Raw genomic sequence first — 17,524 nt, forward strand, 5'->3', positions numbered from 1 at the left:
TTCGTGACTGATTGATTATATAGAGAAAATCCAAAAATAGTTAGAACTCTCATAATAAACTTTCAGAAATACTTGCAATAAATATTTTGTACTCATTTAAAGAGAACTGTTCTCGCATCTAGTAATTGAAATAAAGTCATAATGATCCACCTTTTAGTTAAAGACTAAACTAACAGAGTTTTAAGTTGTCATTTTGTCTTGGCACAACCATTACAGAAATAAGGAAGATGAGTAAGTTTAAGCCCCAGGACTGAATAACTTACTTTGTTAGAGGAACAGAACATATTATAGAATAAGTTAACTGAAGAAAAAGATTATGAGTGAGGCTTCACTTTTGTCAACAACAGTACAGACTGTAAGACTGTAAATTCTGGAAAAATTAGGTAATTAATCTCTAGGATGCTATTCCAGAACTTCAGATGTTATGCCTTTTATGAATTTATGCTTCTGGGGGCAAAACAGAGCTTGAACTTCACCTATGACTTGACATATACTTAAGATGTTAACTGAAATCAATAATACATGAGGATTAGCTATGTGGTCTCTGATATGAAATCAGTACTAGTCTCACTACTTGCAGCTCTAGGGGGAAAAATATATATTTCTGAGCACTCTGATACCAGTTACTTTCCATGAGCCAAATGATCTCGGAAATGCATGCTCCATCTTAAGTTTTCTTTCTATGATTCAATGAGTTATTCTATCTATAATTGTCATACTTCTTTGACTGAGAGTTCCGTGTTTCAGCAATCAGCTGTGATACTGGATTAAGAATTGAAACTTTCTGATATGGGCTGCTCTGAATGATACTGTGTGTAGAATCACATCCACCTTCCATGGCTCCAACCCCAGGTGCCTGTGGGCTACCACATTTGAGTCCACAGATCTAGCCACAAAAATCCAGCAAAGAAAGATGATCTTTTCCTGTTAAGCTTTTGTTTGATGGAATTTTTCAAGAACAAACCTTAGACCTACGATCACAATTACTTGCCAGAAAGATTCCACTGCATAGGCCAGTCAGCCCTTACAGACCTTGGGTTCCAAATCACCTCCAGCACTAAGAAAAAAGGGAACCTGCTATTTGTCATAAAGGCTGTTTAGGAGTTCCAATTATCTCAAGGACACAAGGAGAAATAAACAGCTATGAGACTGGATTGAGAGCGTTAACAGGCAAAAAAATAGAAACTGACTATATAAGGGAAACATGGCAGTTGACATCATGACATCATCATTCTTTTGTTGTTTTTAAATGTTTTCTCTGTAATGCTTTCACCTCAAGAATAAATGTGCTTGCTTAGCAAAAGTTGTGTGGTAACTTGTGTCTGTGGGCAATTACACTGTTCATAGCCTCTAGAAGGAAAGCAAAGCACAGACGCTGGCCTGTTTAGGCAGTCTGGCTTGCTGAGAATATCACAGAGTCAGCAGGGAACTTTTCAGCCTGGAAAAACCCTGGTCCCAAGGGAATGAGATACGGATCTTCGCCCAAGAGAGGTGATGGCTGGGAGCCAGAAGCTTAAACTGGGTGCCCTGGTTGGACCATAGAGGAGGCATACTTGCCCTGAACTTGAGACACCAGCTTCTAGCTATCATCTGTTCTGAAGCACACTGGTTGCTTGGATGTCATTCTGGGCAATGCGTCTGACGAAGTGGGTATTCACCCACGAAAGCTTATGCTCCAATACATCTGTTAGTCTATAAGGTGCCACAGGACTCTCTGTTGATTCTGGGCAATGGTTTTGTAATGGTTTTTGTGGGCGGGCAACCACAAAATGATTTTGTCTGCCTTTCAGTTGTATTTTTAAGCGAATTATTTGCTTAGGTTTGAATAACGGAGGTCTTGTGGGAAGTCAAGTCCTTGTTCGTCTACCCATTTGCCTTTGTGGTGAGGAAGCTAGTTCTTTTATTAATGTATTTTTAGGATCCAACCAAACTAGTTACTGATCTTTAGGGTCACAGTCAGCGAGCCTGAGTAGCATTCTCATCTATCATGTTACTCTGTGAGTATTCTGCTGAGAATGTGAGATGTTCATACTAGTAAAATCTGGACGTGCAATGTGGAGTAGTGTCATTGCCTGCAAGTAAAGTGCTCTGTTTGCAGTAGGGTCTTAATCAGGTGCCACTTTTCTGCAAGGTTTCCTTGCAAATCCAGTGGACTCTGATGAACAATAGTTTCAACATGGGGTTTCATGCAACTTCTAACACCATATAATGTTTAATAAGCTATGAGATGTCAGGTTTGTCAGTGAAGAAGGCAAAAGACTTCTCATTAACTGCAAAAATGCTCAGCATGGTCCGAGTCTGTTCAGGTTTGTAGAAGCAGAGTTTGCCTTTGGGAATACCCACTGTTTAACACCAACATAAGCATAATCACTCCTATTTTATTCCTACAGTCACACCAATACCTGGTTGATACCAACACTTACATGATTTAAATGCAAGAAAGGTGTAAACCCCAAATTTTCACAGAAAGTTTCTTATGGACTGTGACTGGGGGGGGGGAGGTGTAGAAATTTTTATTCCATCAAGCATGAAGTGTGTTGTACTCACAAAGTGTGTTATTGAGACACCAGAGTCAGAGAGAATTGTGTGACTAATTGGTAATCAGGGATTTCCTAAAATCTCCAACTGCTGGTCAAACCAGAACCCATTTCAGTTTTCTTTGAGCACAGACCTATGAGATATTAGTGTCTGATCTAGATGTTTGGGAAATTAAACTATTGCTACGAGATACTGCATACACAGAGGTTCTTGCTAGCCCTCCAGTATCAGATTACTTTTCCGTGCAATGTACTATGCATCCAGATAAGTCTCAAGACCATAATAGGACATCCCCTTTTAGAAAATGTTCTAAGGGTTATCCTTAAAAAAAGTTATTCTTCTAATTTACCAGTTACAGTACAGTAAATTAGTTTGTCCTGGTGAGCTACATACAAAAAGACTACACTGTCCAGGAATAGAACCCAGAATGCTCTACAATATGCACTGCCATTCTCTCTTAATATTCAAATGAAGGAGATCACGTCGTAAAAAAGAAAGGCAGCCAAGTTGGCAATGACAGAACTTACTGCAAAGTATTGTTTTAGGGTGGACATTAGCCAGTCAGCTTTGAGTCTTTTAGTGGAACAAAGACAGACAATGACAACGCAGAAACTTAACACAAGACAATATTAACCTTTTGCTTTAAAATTTTTGCATTTAAACATCTTTTCTGGCTTACACACTTCCTATTTTCCAGTGTTAAGCAGCACACAAGTCAAGAAAATACTAAAGAAGATTTTATAGGATGTTTAATGCGTTCCTATAGAATAGTCCACAATAATTCCACAGAATTCGCTTATTTTCTTCATTGCTTACCTAGCCATTTGAAATTTGGATATGTAAACAACATCTGTGCAAATAAAGATTAATTTTACAAGAAAAAGGACAATGGATGTCCTGATAGAGGAGGGAAAAAGATTAAAGAACACAAATTTCAGACACTCATCAAAACTGTAGGCCTCAGTAAACTCTAGTGGTTAGAATTCTAAATACAGGAACTCATAACGTTTAGTAGAAAAGGAAAAAGACTGAATCAATCATCAGAATCTGTGATGCAAGGTTTATTTTAAAAATAGCCTTGAGCTATATCCCATAGACGACCTCTGTGTCTAAATCAAAATCTCACACAGGGCACTGTAACTTGTCTTTCTTTTACAGGAGCTCATTGATTAAGGATGCTTCCATGCATGCTATCCCGAGTACTCTACTGTGGCTGCCAATAAATGCTTTGCATTGGCTGTTCAATGAAACTCTGTTGTTTCTTTGGGGCCCTCTCATGAAGTGTAATCTTTGCAGACAGAGCTAAAGAGAAGCTGCCTCCCATGCACCCTTTATGTGAAAAAAGAGCTACACTGTAAATATCACAACTGTGAGTAGTGCATAGAATTGGGGTGAATGCACCTTTATTGCCTTCAACTTCATTTTCTCATTTTTCTGAACAAAGCAGACTCAAGTACACAAATGATATAACTGCTACTGAGAGTAACCCCATTTTCAGAGACTAAAAACTGATGCAACGGAGAAAATCGACAAAAACGGAAGGATAAACAGACTGAGGCCTATAATGAGCCATTTTATGTAAATCCTTCAGCATTTCTGAAGCTACACATTTCTTTTGGCTTTTTTGTATCACAGGATAAAAAGTCATCTCCAATCACATACAGGGTTGAGATTATATACACTAAATTTGGGGTAATTCTATATTAGACCTCAATCTGACAGTTAAAGATCAATTGATCATTGATCTAAAAACCAACAACAGTGGTTTCCTAGGTTATGATCACTTGTACTTAATTACATTTATTACATGTAAGTAATCTAATGTACACACACACACACACACACACACACACACACACACACACACACAGAGCTTTAAAAGGAGCACATTTCCTAAAGTTGTCAATTTTGTTCATCATTTTCAAGAAGAAAACATAAAACAGCATGAATTATTGATTATTGGGAGCTGTTTAAAAATGTTCTACTAGATACTCAAACCATTTCCACAATCAAAAGAAGGTTTCTTCTATTAAAAAACTATCCTGGTTAAAAATGGAAATGAAAGGAACAATAAACATTTTTTAAAATAATATTATATATCTTAAATGAAAAAAGGGGAAGTTGACAGCAATGACTATAAATTAACCATAATAAATACAGACAATTGATAAAAAAAAATGCAAACAACTCTATGGCCAGCATGGTTAAGGACAAAAAGAAGGGATTTATTAAAAAAAAAAAAATCTATCAGAAACAATTCTAGAAATAGAATAGGTCCATTACTAGATAGCGATGAACTAAATGTCAATAATAATGCAGAAATGGCAGTAGTGTTATATAGTATAAACATTTCTGTTCTGTATTTTGGAAAGAAGCTGGATGATGTAGTCGCTACTTATGGTCATAATAAAATACTTGCTATTCCAACAATAACTAGGCAGGATGTTAAACAGCAACGACTAAGTTAAACATATTTAGATCTGAAGTACCAGACAACTTGCCCCCCAAGATTTTTTTTTTTTTTTTTTTTTTTTTTTTTTTTTTTTTTAATGTTGACCAAGATGCTCTGTGAGCCACTGAGGTTGATTATTTAAGTAATCTTGGAATACTGGGGAAGTTCTGGAGGAATGGAAAGAAGCTAAGATTGTGCCAATTTTTAAACTGTGTAAATGGCATGACCCAGGTAGTTATCAATTAGTTTGTTGTGATCCCAGGCAAAATTGATGGAAGGGCCGATACAGGATGCAATCAAAGTACTGAATGCTGCAGCATAATTAATGCCAGTCAACAAAGTTTTATGGAAAATAGGTCTTATTAAACAAACTTGACATTGTTTTTTGATGAGAGTTTGGTTGATAAAGGCAACTGCATTAATATAGTTAGACTTCTCTAAGCCATTTTTCTTAGTGCCATGTGACATATGACTTTCTGAACATAAAATAAGCACTATTAAAAAATCTAAACAATGTAGCACATATTAAATGGACTAAAAACTGGCTGATAAGATTTAAAAAAACAACTGTAAACGTGGAACGATCATCAATGGGGTATTTTTAGTGGTCCCTCACAGGGGTCTGCTCTTCGCCCAATGCTAAGCAATATCTTTATCAATGATATGCAAGTAAAGCTGGCAGATGACACAGAAGTTGTTGGAGAGAGAAATTAAAAGGATAGGTTCATTCCATACAATGATCTGGATCACTTAAACAACCTATGGTTTAATACAGCAAAATGCAATGTACACCTCTACCTTGATATAACGCTGTTCTCGGGAGCCAAAAAATCTTACTGTGTTATAGGTGAAACTGTGTTACATCAAACTTGCTTTGATCCACCGGAGTGCGCAGCTCCACCCCCCCGGAGCACTGCTTTACCGCGTTATATCCGAATTTGTGTTATATCGGGTCGTGTTATATCGGGGTAGAGGTGTACTTTCACAGAATGGTGGACTGTATTTTGGAGAGGAATGTTACTGAAAGGAACTTAGGGGTCATGCTGGACAGCCAGCGGAACATGATCTTCCAATGCAGCATGATGGCTAAGAAAGCCAGCATGATCCTTGGATGTATATGCAGGGGAATACAGAATAAAGGGAGTAGGGAATAAGAGTAGGGAGAAATTATTACTACAGAATACAATATTAGAGAGACTGTTACTGGAATACTATGTCCAGTTCTCTTGTCCACACCTCAGAGGATATTGGCAAATTGAAAAGGGTTCAGAAAAAAAATAAATCTAAGAATGATTTAAGGTCTAATCTGCCTTACAGATTCTATTTATCCTGGAGAAGGTGAAGAAGTGATTTGGTCACAATCTGTAAGTACTACATGGGCAAAGATCTCTGATAGTAGAAGGCTCTTTAATTTAGCAAACAAAGTCATAAGATCCAATGGCTGGAAGCAGATGTTAGACAAAATTTTAACAAGGAAGGTAATTAATCATTGACACAACCTACCTAGGGATGTGAAGGATTCTCTGTCACTTAGCTGCCTGACTCTTATTGATTTTCATGGACACTTGGGACCTAACTCCCTTTGAGGATCTGGGCTCTAGTCTTTAAATTAAGATTGGATATTTTAAGTTATGCCATAGGTCAGCCAGAAGTTATGGGGGCTTGAAATAGGTGAAATTCGATGGCCAAATGTTATGTTGAATGTCAAGGTAGATTGTAATGGTCCCTGCTGCTTTAAAATCTAAAACTAAATGTTTTGCAGTTTTTTGGATGTGAACATAGGGCCTGAACCTACAAATAGTCGCTCCTTCAAGTATGCTTCCTCCCACACATGAATGAAATCCTCCTCAGTGCAGAGGGACGGCATAAGGCTTTCCCACCACTTACATTCTCAAAATAAGGATTAAGTGGGATTTAAGACACTGTGTGGGACCCCGGCACAAGGGTGAATTTCAGCCATATCTGTGGAAGAAAGCTAGTCATACCAGTACCTTTGCAGGATTGGGTTTGTACACAACAGCTCTATTTAAAAATAAACTATTCTTAAAGTACACCCAGCAGTAAGTACTACCTGCATGCACACACAATATTTAATTACTATTTTTCCTAATTTACACAAATCTGATATTCCAATCAAGATATTAAAAATGAAGCTTCACTATACTTTTCAGAAAATGAAGATATGAATTACACTCTCTAGGTTTCAACAGTAAAAGCTTGCTAGTCAAATCAGTTTAATATAGCTTTATTCTCATATGCAGTTCTTACCCACCAAAGCTAAAATGTACCATAAAGAAACAAAAGAACTTCTATTGCTAAACCTGTGAATATAAAATCAGCTCTTTGATTATACAGCTTTTAAAATTTGACCAAAATGATTTATTTTTTCTCTTTGTATCTACACTCAGAAAATGGATATTCTGATCTAATGTAAATATTAAATAAAACCATATACAATAAAAATAAAATGATTTGCTTCCATTTCATCCATACTTAAATTACAAATTTATACCAAATAAATATTCAATTAACAACTGAAGAAAAAGGCAAGAATATGCAACAGACTGCTCTTCATGTGTCACTCTTAAGTACTAACTAGATTATTAAAAGGAGAAAGGATTCCTATTAAGATCTCTCAGTCTAGAAACCACTGTTCCATAAATCTAATATGGATTCCTTTCTGATATATCAATTCAGAGTTGTTTTTTTCTTTTCTTCAGAGTTACCCGCTGAAATATTCGTTTAATTTTAAATCTTTCAATCAAACCTTGAATTTTGATAAACAATCAGTACTCCGATAATAAGATTTCAATCTGCTTGCAAATGCGAGGTTTAACACATCACTTAAAGAGGAACGAATAAAATTGTATTAGTAAAACGTTCCAGACAGTTCCATTTTTATAGTAGGTATACTTTAGTTTAATGATGACATTGCCACTACAATTATGATGCACTATCAAATATATTTCACACACGTGCACATAAGCACACTAGTTCAAATAAGAATTGTTTTGGGGAAGTTTAATGGCCTGCACTAAACAGGAAGTCAGACTAGAGGACCACAGTGGTTCATACTGACCTTAAAATCTATACTTCTAGGCTAAACCTTTGCAAAGTTGGCCATGCAATTATGCATTGTTAATCTAGTTCTTAATTATACCCTAATTAATAGTTCAGGGGTTATATTTTTTTTAAATGTATTATATATATAAAAAATAAAATAAAAGAGAGGGTATACCCTCGATGTATTTATAAAGAACTATACCTTATACAAATGAAAGGATCTATTTCTGTTGAAAATGAAGTTACTAAAAGAGCAATTGTCACACATTTTCCCAAAAGTTTCCAATAGCAAAATTAAGCCTATAAATAGGGTATCTGAGAATTATTGGATTAAGTATCCGTCAATAAAATAAGAAGTTAATTTTAGTCACTCTACAGTATTTGTGTACAACCATACAGCTGTTTCAGATGTAAGGGAAAATTCCTATTTTAGCAAAATTAACCAACAAGAGAGATTAACAGCCAGAGAAGCAAGAGAACGATTACACAAGCCAGACATGGGAACAAGGAAATAGCTTCTTAATGGCATCAGCATGAGTGTAATTACATTAGATATTATATTCTGTGTTTCTATAGCAGCTTCCATCTAAGGATCTCAGAGCACTAAACATTAAGAAAATTAAACCTTGAAACCCTCCTATGAAGCAGATGTGGTGTGACCCATATTTTACACAGGGGAAACAAAGGCAAAGAGGTTAGGGTTAGGGTCTTGGTCACCCAGCAAGTCAGTGAGAGGGTGAACAGAGAAGTACCTTGTTCTGACTCTTTCTTGCAAACATATTGATTTACAATCCTCCAACATATATTATACATAAAAGCATTTTTTTCATGTCTATACATATTTATACAATTTAATCAATGCATAAGTGCTGTAAAAATCCAGTTGCTCAATATAATCACACTCATCAAGTCAGCTTGATCACTGAGGTGGTTTACTTGTGGAACTATGACTTCGCTGTAAGTGTCATGGAAAACTATCCAGACATCATTTGGTGCCCTCCTGCATTAGTAATTTACTCTATTCTTATTCATTTTTTCCACTTGGGCAGGTACATACAGATATCAAAAATGAAAGAATAATTGAAAGGACAAGTTGCACAGTATTCCTCTAATTATAAAAGTCAAATGGGAAACAAATTCCCTATATGATGGGTTATCAATGCTAATAAGAGTTATGTGAAATCTAGAATACCCAAGTGCTTATTAATGTGTATATTATAATCTCCAGCTCTTGCCCATTCTCAATCTGAAAAGTCATTCTTGCATTTTCCATCAATTTTATTTGTGCTGTATCAGAAGAGAAAGTATATATTCTTTTCAGATCACTACATCTGTCAGAACAGGCTACAAACCAACTTCACTGCACTAAAGTATGGATTAAGGCCCTGATTCATTAAGGCACTCTCCCTCTTCAGGGCAGTATTTTAATGCGTATTTTACTGAACTGGGGTCTAGAAGTTGATTTAACTCATTAGGAAGCTTGTTAAGAAACCAAGTTATAGTTTTGTACAGTATTAATTATCCTACAGTTGTTATACCTCTTCAGAATCTCCCTTTTAGGAAATTAGCCATTGTTCACGATCAATCAAAGCTCCCTGTGAATAGCCCCTGTGAAAATTGACCACTTAAAGACAGAAAATTTAGTGCTGACACTTCTACGGATTTTTTTTTTTTTAAAAAGCACTCTAAATAGCAGGTTATCCTCCCAATGCCTAGCACTACCAGAACTAAATCTTAAAAACAAATTAACTAGAGACCCATCACACCAATCATTCCCATTTTTAAAGTATCTTTGCATGTTTAAGCACATAAATTGATATGTACTTACTACTGTAAATTAGAAGTCAGTGATCTACTACCGGTAGGTATCATAGTAGTTACATACCTCAAATAAATATACAGTATATAAAATGTACTCAAAGCTCAGAGGGGCATGCACATTTGTTGTGTAGCCTGAAAAAAATCTATTCAGTCTATTCTTTCACGGATACATAGGGAGTTCTTTTGCATATACTTTAATTACATGATCATGGGAGTTACAAACCTAAATTGTCTTTATATTCAAGACAGAATAGAACCCTATATCTTTCATTTCATCTATGCAGAATTTGTTTTGTATTCCAACTCAAAAGTCTGACAAATACAGATACACCTCAGAGGGGGGAAAAAGGTAAGTCAGCACAGAAACATGAAACATTAGAAGAAAAATCTGAACACTAACACATATGCATATACTGTGTGAACAGTATTGTTTTTAGTTTGTAGATTCATGTTGCAAAACATATCTGGAAACAAAGCATCAACTGACAATATAACAAGTGATGTTCTATTTGAAACAAAAGTTGTTATGGAAGCATCCTCCAAACTATCATGGCCTGTGTCACAGCAATAAATCAGTCAAAAAAACCAAACAAACCACTCAGTACTTCTTCCTACTGGTCTTTAACAATCCTCTGCTATCTGGCCATATCTACCAAATATAAAATCTGGCACGGAGGCTTTTTTGTAGATGTAATTAAAGGACATAATGTAGTTTACCTTTTGTATAAAATTAATTCAGACATCAATAAAATCTCTTTATTGTCTAGAAATTAATTTTCATTTAGAATATTTTGTCACCCATAATTTATACTGTGCTATTGAATGTTAGTGACCCTTCAAAATATATTTTTTAAAGTTATAGAATTAGTAATCTATGCAGCTACCCCAAATCAGAAGTAGAATCAACCACCAGGAGTTTCTCGCATAGTATATTTTCAAACTAAAACCAAAAGCTTCACCCAAAACATTTGAATATCTGAGTTACTACTTTCCTAAAATGTTGCATGAAACCAAAATACAGCATCCTCCACACTACTGATCATAAGCATCTTTTACAGTACTTCAAGGTAAGTTTTTCAAAATAAAACACGGTATTTCCCCCACCAGAACACACAATCAAATTCCATGTTTTCCTACCTCAATCAGGAAGTCTCCAGTTCTCAAGCCAGCTTGCCATGCTACTCCCCCTTCGTCCACAGATTCCAGGTACTGCAAAGCAGGAAAGGCTGGAGTTGGGGTGAATTCTTCAATAGGTGTATCAGCTTTGAAAATAAATGTCATATTACAAATAAATAACACAATATTTGCAACTATAATTTTACTGAAAAAAGACTATCATTATGATTATGTAAGGCCAAAAACATATTAAGTGCTAAAAGTAAACTAGGCCTCTGCCTCACAGATAATCTAGATACAGGCAATCCCTTGGCCTTGGTACTCTACAGTTTTCCATTTCTGAGAAGTATATTCCCTTTTATTGCCACATAAAGCAATAAAAATGTGTAACAGTAGTTCAATTTTGATAGTGAATGTCAAGGCCTTTTGGAAATGTAGTATATGTTAAAATGCCCATCTCATTCTCTGAAAGAGCTGACTAACATGGTTTATGATCTATAGCTGTAAGGAAAAGTCTTACCAACATTAAATGAAAATGTGAAAAATCAAGCTAAGTTATTCTTTATATTTATTTGCATCTCAAAACGAGCAGAAGAGATATCAGTTTCTACAGTAAGAGAAGGCACAGCAGCTGGTAGCAGCCCTGTATCAGAAAAGATTTAGGATTAGTAAGGGCATTGGATCTTTCACCTGAGGAACTCAGACTTGTGTGTGAGAGAGCATGAGACTGACTGAGAAATACTTGGGCTTACACAGAGGGTGTAACCTCTGTTTGCTGCATAGACAACTCATGCCAGTTAATCAACAAACTGGTAAAGACATTGACTTTCCTGGACGTCCCCACACACATGTATTTAACCAGGAGGACAGAATAAATGCTTTTACTGCTATGAAAAAAAGAAAGATCGTATTAATAATTTTAGTGAGGTAAGATAAAAATGGTGTCCCCAGAAGAAGGGTGTGGAATATCCTTCATGACCACATGTGGGCAAGCCTTGGAGCCAGGCAGGGCAAGGAAGAACCCACAGAAAAACTGAGGGGGAGCAAGAGATGGGACATACCATCAATATATTTTTAAACATAAAAGGAGTAAAATTTACTGTCATTGAAGCTTAAGTTAAAAAGCAGAGCACTAAATGTAAGGCTTTACTCTTAAGAATCCTCTAAAAGTAGATTTTATAGTCTAAGAAAAAGGTTAACATTTTAACATATGAAGAAAAGCATTTTTTTAGTACACACTACAGGCCATGCAACATATGTGCAGCTTCTGAAGAAATAAAAAAGGATCATATTTTCATACTAAAATTGTGCCAATGTCACCTTGCACAAGGTCCACACCTATTTTAAGCAAAACCCTAACTGGCCTTTTCTATTTGCTATTCATGGACATAATTTTAATAGACTGACATTTGAAATACATAAGGTAAGAATTTTTTTCATCTGAAGCAAGACACCTGTACTTTGGCTTAGATAGATGATAGAATAGATACATGGCAAAATGTTGCAATTGCCCTGGAAATAAAAATAAAACTAAAACTTTCTTCCCCAAGGAAGATTATAAATGAGACAGCTCTGTAGAAAATCCAAACTGCTCAAACAGAAACCACTAAAATCCATCTGAGTAGCACAGCATACAGCAAACACTGTTGTCTAGCAACCAAGTGCACCAGGAATAATTCGTTTATTTAGAGGTGTGTGTGTGTATATATATAATATATTTTTACACATGCACACAGAGACACAGAAAAATACATACCTTTTGCCCCTCTGAGCACAAATCCAAATCCTTCATTGTCTTTTTTCTGCAGGACCACTGCCTTTTCTTCTATAATGCAGTCACTGTAGAGAGAATTCCGAGGATAGCGACCATTATTACATCCCTTCATCACCACTGTAGTAGCTGCTCCTCCAGTGTGCAGGTTCATCATCATCACAGCCAGTTAATCAAATAATATTGCAGTAACCAAGCATGGAAAAAAAATAACAGCAAACAATGTGGGGAAAGATAAAAGACAAAGCTTAATGGTAAAAGAGAACATGACAATGCAACTTAAAGGGAATGAAAAGGCAGAGAGAGGAGAGAAAGAGGAAGAAATCATGCATGGTGGTTTGTGTTCTATATGAATGACTGAACGAATGTGTGATCATGTCATCTGTGGGTTAGCTAGGATTCTAAAAGAAAAGAAAGTAAGTGAGCTGAATGACAATATCATTAATAAACTCCTCAATCATGGATGTACCAGATGCATCTTCTAGTGAAGCCAAAATGAAACCAACCAGAAGAAAAATGAGGCAGCATTTTAAAATTTAAATTAGATCTGTTTTCTGTATTAGCTAGCTAAAAAGGCACAAATATAGTCAGAAAGCTATGCCTTGCATCAAAAGCCCTTTTTCAATCCTATTGAATGTTGCATGCTGCAAGAATCCCACATGATCATCTGACAACCTACAATGCTAACAACGTGCAGCTGCCTTGGCGTCATCAAGCACAAATCTCCACAGCATCAAGAATCTGCATAACTGAAATAGTAACAAGGCAAGTGCAATCATGAAAACAAATTTTTAAAAAATATTTCATATTCCTTGCAAAACAGAGAAATGCTATAAAACAGGAAGATAGTAAAAAGAAATCCATGCAGACAGTATTTACTTAAAGAAAATGTAGCTTTAAGATTCTTGCTCACGTTATCAAAGAAAAAAGACACTGTATGAAGAAAATGCAGTTTTGCAAAATAAGCAAATAAAAACAGGCTTTGCTTGGATATTTTTTAAAATATGCAAGCCTAGCTACAAAGATTTAAGGGGCTTGAACTTTTTTCCCCCTCACCACCTTTCTTTCATCAGTACAAGGTAATTAGAATTAGGTTAATAAGAAGTGAATACAAGGTAAGAATTAAACAATTTTAAGCACAGCTATCAAATACAGATACTACTGCCCATTAAATGGTGTTTTCTAAATAAGGACAAGGTTACAGGTTAAATAACGAACCACAAACAAAATGTACTACAAAACAGTGCTGCGGGGCTTAAAACTACACTACTAGTAAAGATGGAAGTAAATACAAGCTAGGAGTGAATTTTAATTCTCACTGTTCCAAAAATGCAGATCAACTTCAAAAAGGAGATGCTTGAGGGAACCTTGATACAGCACATTTGGCTGTTACTGCTCACCTATAGAATCCAGTCACTAAGGCTTCTTTTGCAGAGGGGAGGGACGCATTCACTATTGCAAGAGATTCAAACTGTTTTGGTACTATTATAAAAAGAACCAAGAGAGGGATGAACTCTGATAAAGAAAAAATGGTGGGAACTGCATATTTAAAGCTCTGAACAGAGACGTATAATTGCATCATGACACTAAAATACCCAGAACTAACACCAATGGACACCTTCCAAACTCTAGCGCATTCATATATTAAAGACAGTTTCTTATAGCTCAGCTTCACTTTGCAGAAGTGCATTTTACAGGCACTTCAGATAGAAAAATGATGAAGGTAAGTATGAGATGTGACATGCAAGATTTAGCACCCACCCTCTCTCCGTTTTGGATCCCACCACCAATACTCCAGTGCCAAAGCAACCAGTCGAATTTCCCCAGCCGTAATGTTCTTTGCAGTGTTGGTGTCGCTGTGTTGGTCCCAGGATATTAGTGAGACAAGGTGGATGAAGTTAATCTCTTTTATGACCAACTTCTATTGGTGAAAGAGACAAACTTCTGAGATACACTTTGGCTCTGGGAAAGGTACTCAGAGTGTCATAGCTAAATACAAGGTGGAACAGGTTGTTTAGAATATTTGTAAACTACTTATGCTAAAGAGACCATTCAAGACTAAGCAGCCTGTTAATACCTCTGCAGCCAGAGAGCAAAAAAAGGGGGTTAATGGGTTACAGATTGCTGTAATAATACATATTAAAGACATTGGATTATGGCTACTTACAATAATGTAAATCATGCTGTTACATTTTAAGAATACCCAAACAACAGAAAAGCAACAAATAAAGATTTGAGAAAATGAATGTGTGGCCATTCTCTCCTCTACCCTGCAGGAAGGAGGGACTTGCCTTGACCTTATGGCTGTCAACTAGTGTCTCAGAACAGAAGTTAAGAGTGGGACAGAGCAGGCATAAATTGATTGATGTTTTCACTGCTGCAGAGCCAGGAATCCGATAACTTCCCTTGCTCATTCTTCTACTGCTATCAATAGGCAACAAGCTCATTTTTTCCATCCCATAAGATGACAAAATGTCTAAGCATAAATGGTTTCCAATATAGTTTCCTTTGTTTATTTTGTCCTGATGGGATTCTTTTATCTAATATTATGCAGGGTGTATTCAATTTATGCAGATCAAGACATGCTGGAAGCCTGTTTGCAGTCTACATGGGTCTAGCAGACTAAATGGTGCCCATTCCATAACTAGGTCAAATTATCATGGATCAAGCCGCCTTGGTAGCACTCCCTCAATCCTGAAGGTTGTGTGAATACTTAGCTACAGGGTATTCATATAAAGCAGTGGGTATCAAACATTTGTACTGGCGACCCCTTTCACACAGCAAGCCATTGAGTGCGACTCCCCCTAATAAATTAAACACACTTTTTAATATATTTAACACCATTATAAATGCTGGAGGCAAAGCGGGGTTTGGGGTGGAGGCTAACAGCTTGTGACCCCCTATGTAATAACCTCATGATCCCCTGAGGGGTCCCGACCCCCAGTTTGAGAACCCCTGGTATAAAGCCTTAACTACCAATGATGAGTAAGACACACACATGGTGCTGTAGGCCCATTCAGAGGGCTCTTCTCCAACAGATAAAAGGAACATTTTCCACAGGCTGTTTGAGTAGACCATATGGCTCCACATGAGACTGAGTGGTCCCTGCTATGATGATGACTATATGCCAAACTCCAGAAGGTAAAAAACACGTGAATTTAGGTTTGTCCTGTTTTGAACTGAAATTAAGGAACAGACATTTAACAGAGGAGTTCATAGGGTAATGTTAGTTTTTCCCACTATTAGATTGTGGCTGTCAGGTTAGTAGTACTAAAATTGATAGGTTATTAGTTGTACAGGGCATTAGTTACCTTACCACTGGACTGGTTAAACCTGACATACGTCATATACAAGATGAAATGTAATTAGACCACCTGCTATAGAGTGCTGGCCATTGTTTTATATAGCATATTTCCCCCCCAAATGGGCCGTTTATCAGATAGGTTTAACCTAGGCCTCTTTACTCCCCCATAACAGTTCGTCACCCCTAATTTTGAACTATTATTATCTGGCAGAAAAAACAAAGTCCTAATTCTAAATCTGTTGGTGTTTGTTGGATTTAACAAAACAGACTACCACACTACTGAAGGAAAAGTTATTATATAAAACACACTCCTCTACATGTATGTAACTCGTTTTAAACCTGAACCATTTTGTGAGGTACGCAAAAATTAGGGATTCTTACAGACTGGGACACTGAGGAAAGGAGGTTAGGTGTTTTGCCCATAGCAACAGAGAGAAATGCAAGTGGCCGCTTTGTACACATCTAATCTCTCCCAAGGTAGAGAAAAGCTAGCTTTTATCCATTCTAGAGTACCTCTCAGTGTAGGTTCCCAGTTTCCATTCTTTTTAACAGTCCATGTAGGCAGCTACATTTGAATTCTAATGCTGCTTGAGTAACGCAAGGAATCCCAAATTGCAGCTCACTGATATGCCTGAGATTTGAGGCAATTCCTACAGTATATTTTATTGCAAGATACAATGAAATTCCAGTGAAGTACAAGTTCTGCCACTGCTGGGATGGGTCAATCTGATTTACTATTTATAGGTATCTCCCTTACTGTAATGAGCTCAGGAACGAGAGGCTGATTCTAGTAATTAAGAATGTCAAGATTAATGAAGAGACTACATTCGATTGCTTGAATTTCCCTGGCCATTGATCATCCAGCTGTGCAACTCACTGTAGCAAAATGTAGAGATAGAATAATTCATTGAGCAGCTATTCATTATTTTCAAGTGGCAAGACTGCATTTGGCACTATACAGAATAAGTGGGAAGATACACAAATGGTCCCTGTCCCAAAATGCTTACAATCCAAATAGAACCATCATGATATTGTGTTAGACTTATCTTCAAACTTTTAGTGGTCTCTCTGCAGTACCTCCCATGCAAGGATCTCTGATTGTGCTGATGCTTATTTAAATGTACATGCGGATACTAAATTCTGGTTATTTATTTTGTAAAATAATTATATGATAGGCATGAGAACTACGGAAGCTTGGGAAATAGCATCTCTGGTTGCAATTTACTCTTTAACCTCTCTACCATGTAGTCTTTATACGTATACTCCCCTCATGACCTTAACTACTGGATACGTTTTAGCTACTGGATTAAAACGTATTCCAGTTTTAACTACTGGAATAAATTGCTTAGGGAGGTTGTGGAATCTCCATCTCTGGACATATTTAAGAGTAGGTTAGATAAATGTCTATCAGGGATGGTCTAGACAGTATTTGGTCCTGCAATGCGGGCAGGGGACTGGA

At 36.6% G+C, this 17,524-nt stretch overlaps 1 protein-coding gene across 1 annotated transcript in view; it reads right to left on the bottom strand.

Moving 5' to 3' along the window:
• Nucleotides 1-17,524, bottom strand: part of SHANK2 (SH3 and multiple ankyrin repeat domains 2) — a 561,458-nt gene that overhangs the window by 192,819 nt on the left and 351,115 nt on the right. Inside the window, exons 14-15 of the mRNA XM_029911481.1 lie at nt 12,747-12,829; nt 11,012-11,136 (exon numbers count right to left, since the gene is read on the bottom strand). Of these exons, the coding sequence (XP_029767341.1) occupies nt 11,012-11,136; nt 12,747-12,829 (208 nt within the window). The remainder of the gene's footprint in view (nt 1-11,011; nt 11,137-12,746; nt 12,830-17,524) is intronic.

The sequence above is a fragment of the Terrapene carolina genome, unplaced genomic scaffold, assembly GCF_002925995.2.
Source record: "Terrapene carolina triunguis isolate 2854851 unplaced genomic scaffold, T_m_triunguis-2.0 Scaffold96, whole genome shotgun sequence".
NCBI lineage: Eukaryota > Metazoa > Chordata > Testudines > Emydidae > Terrapene > Terrapene triunguis.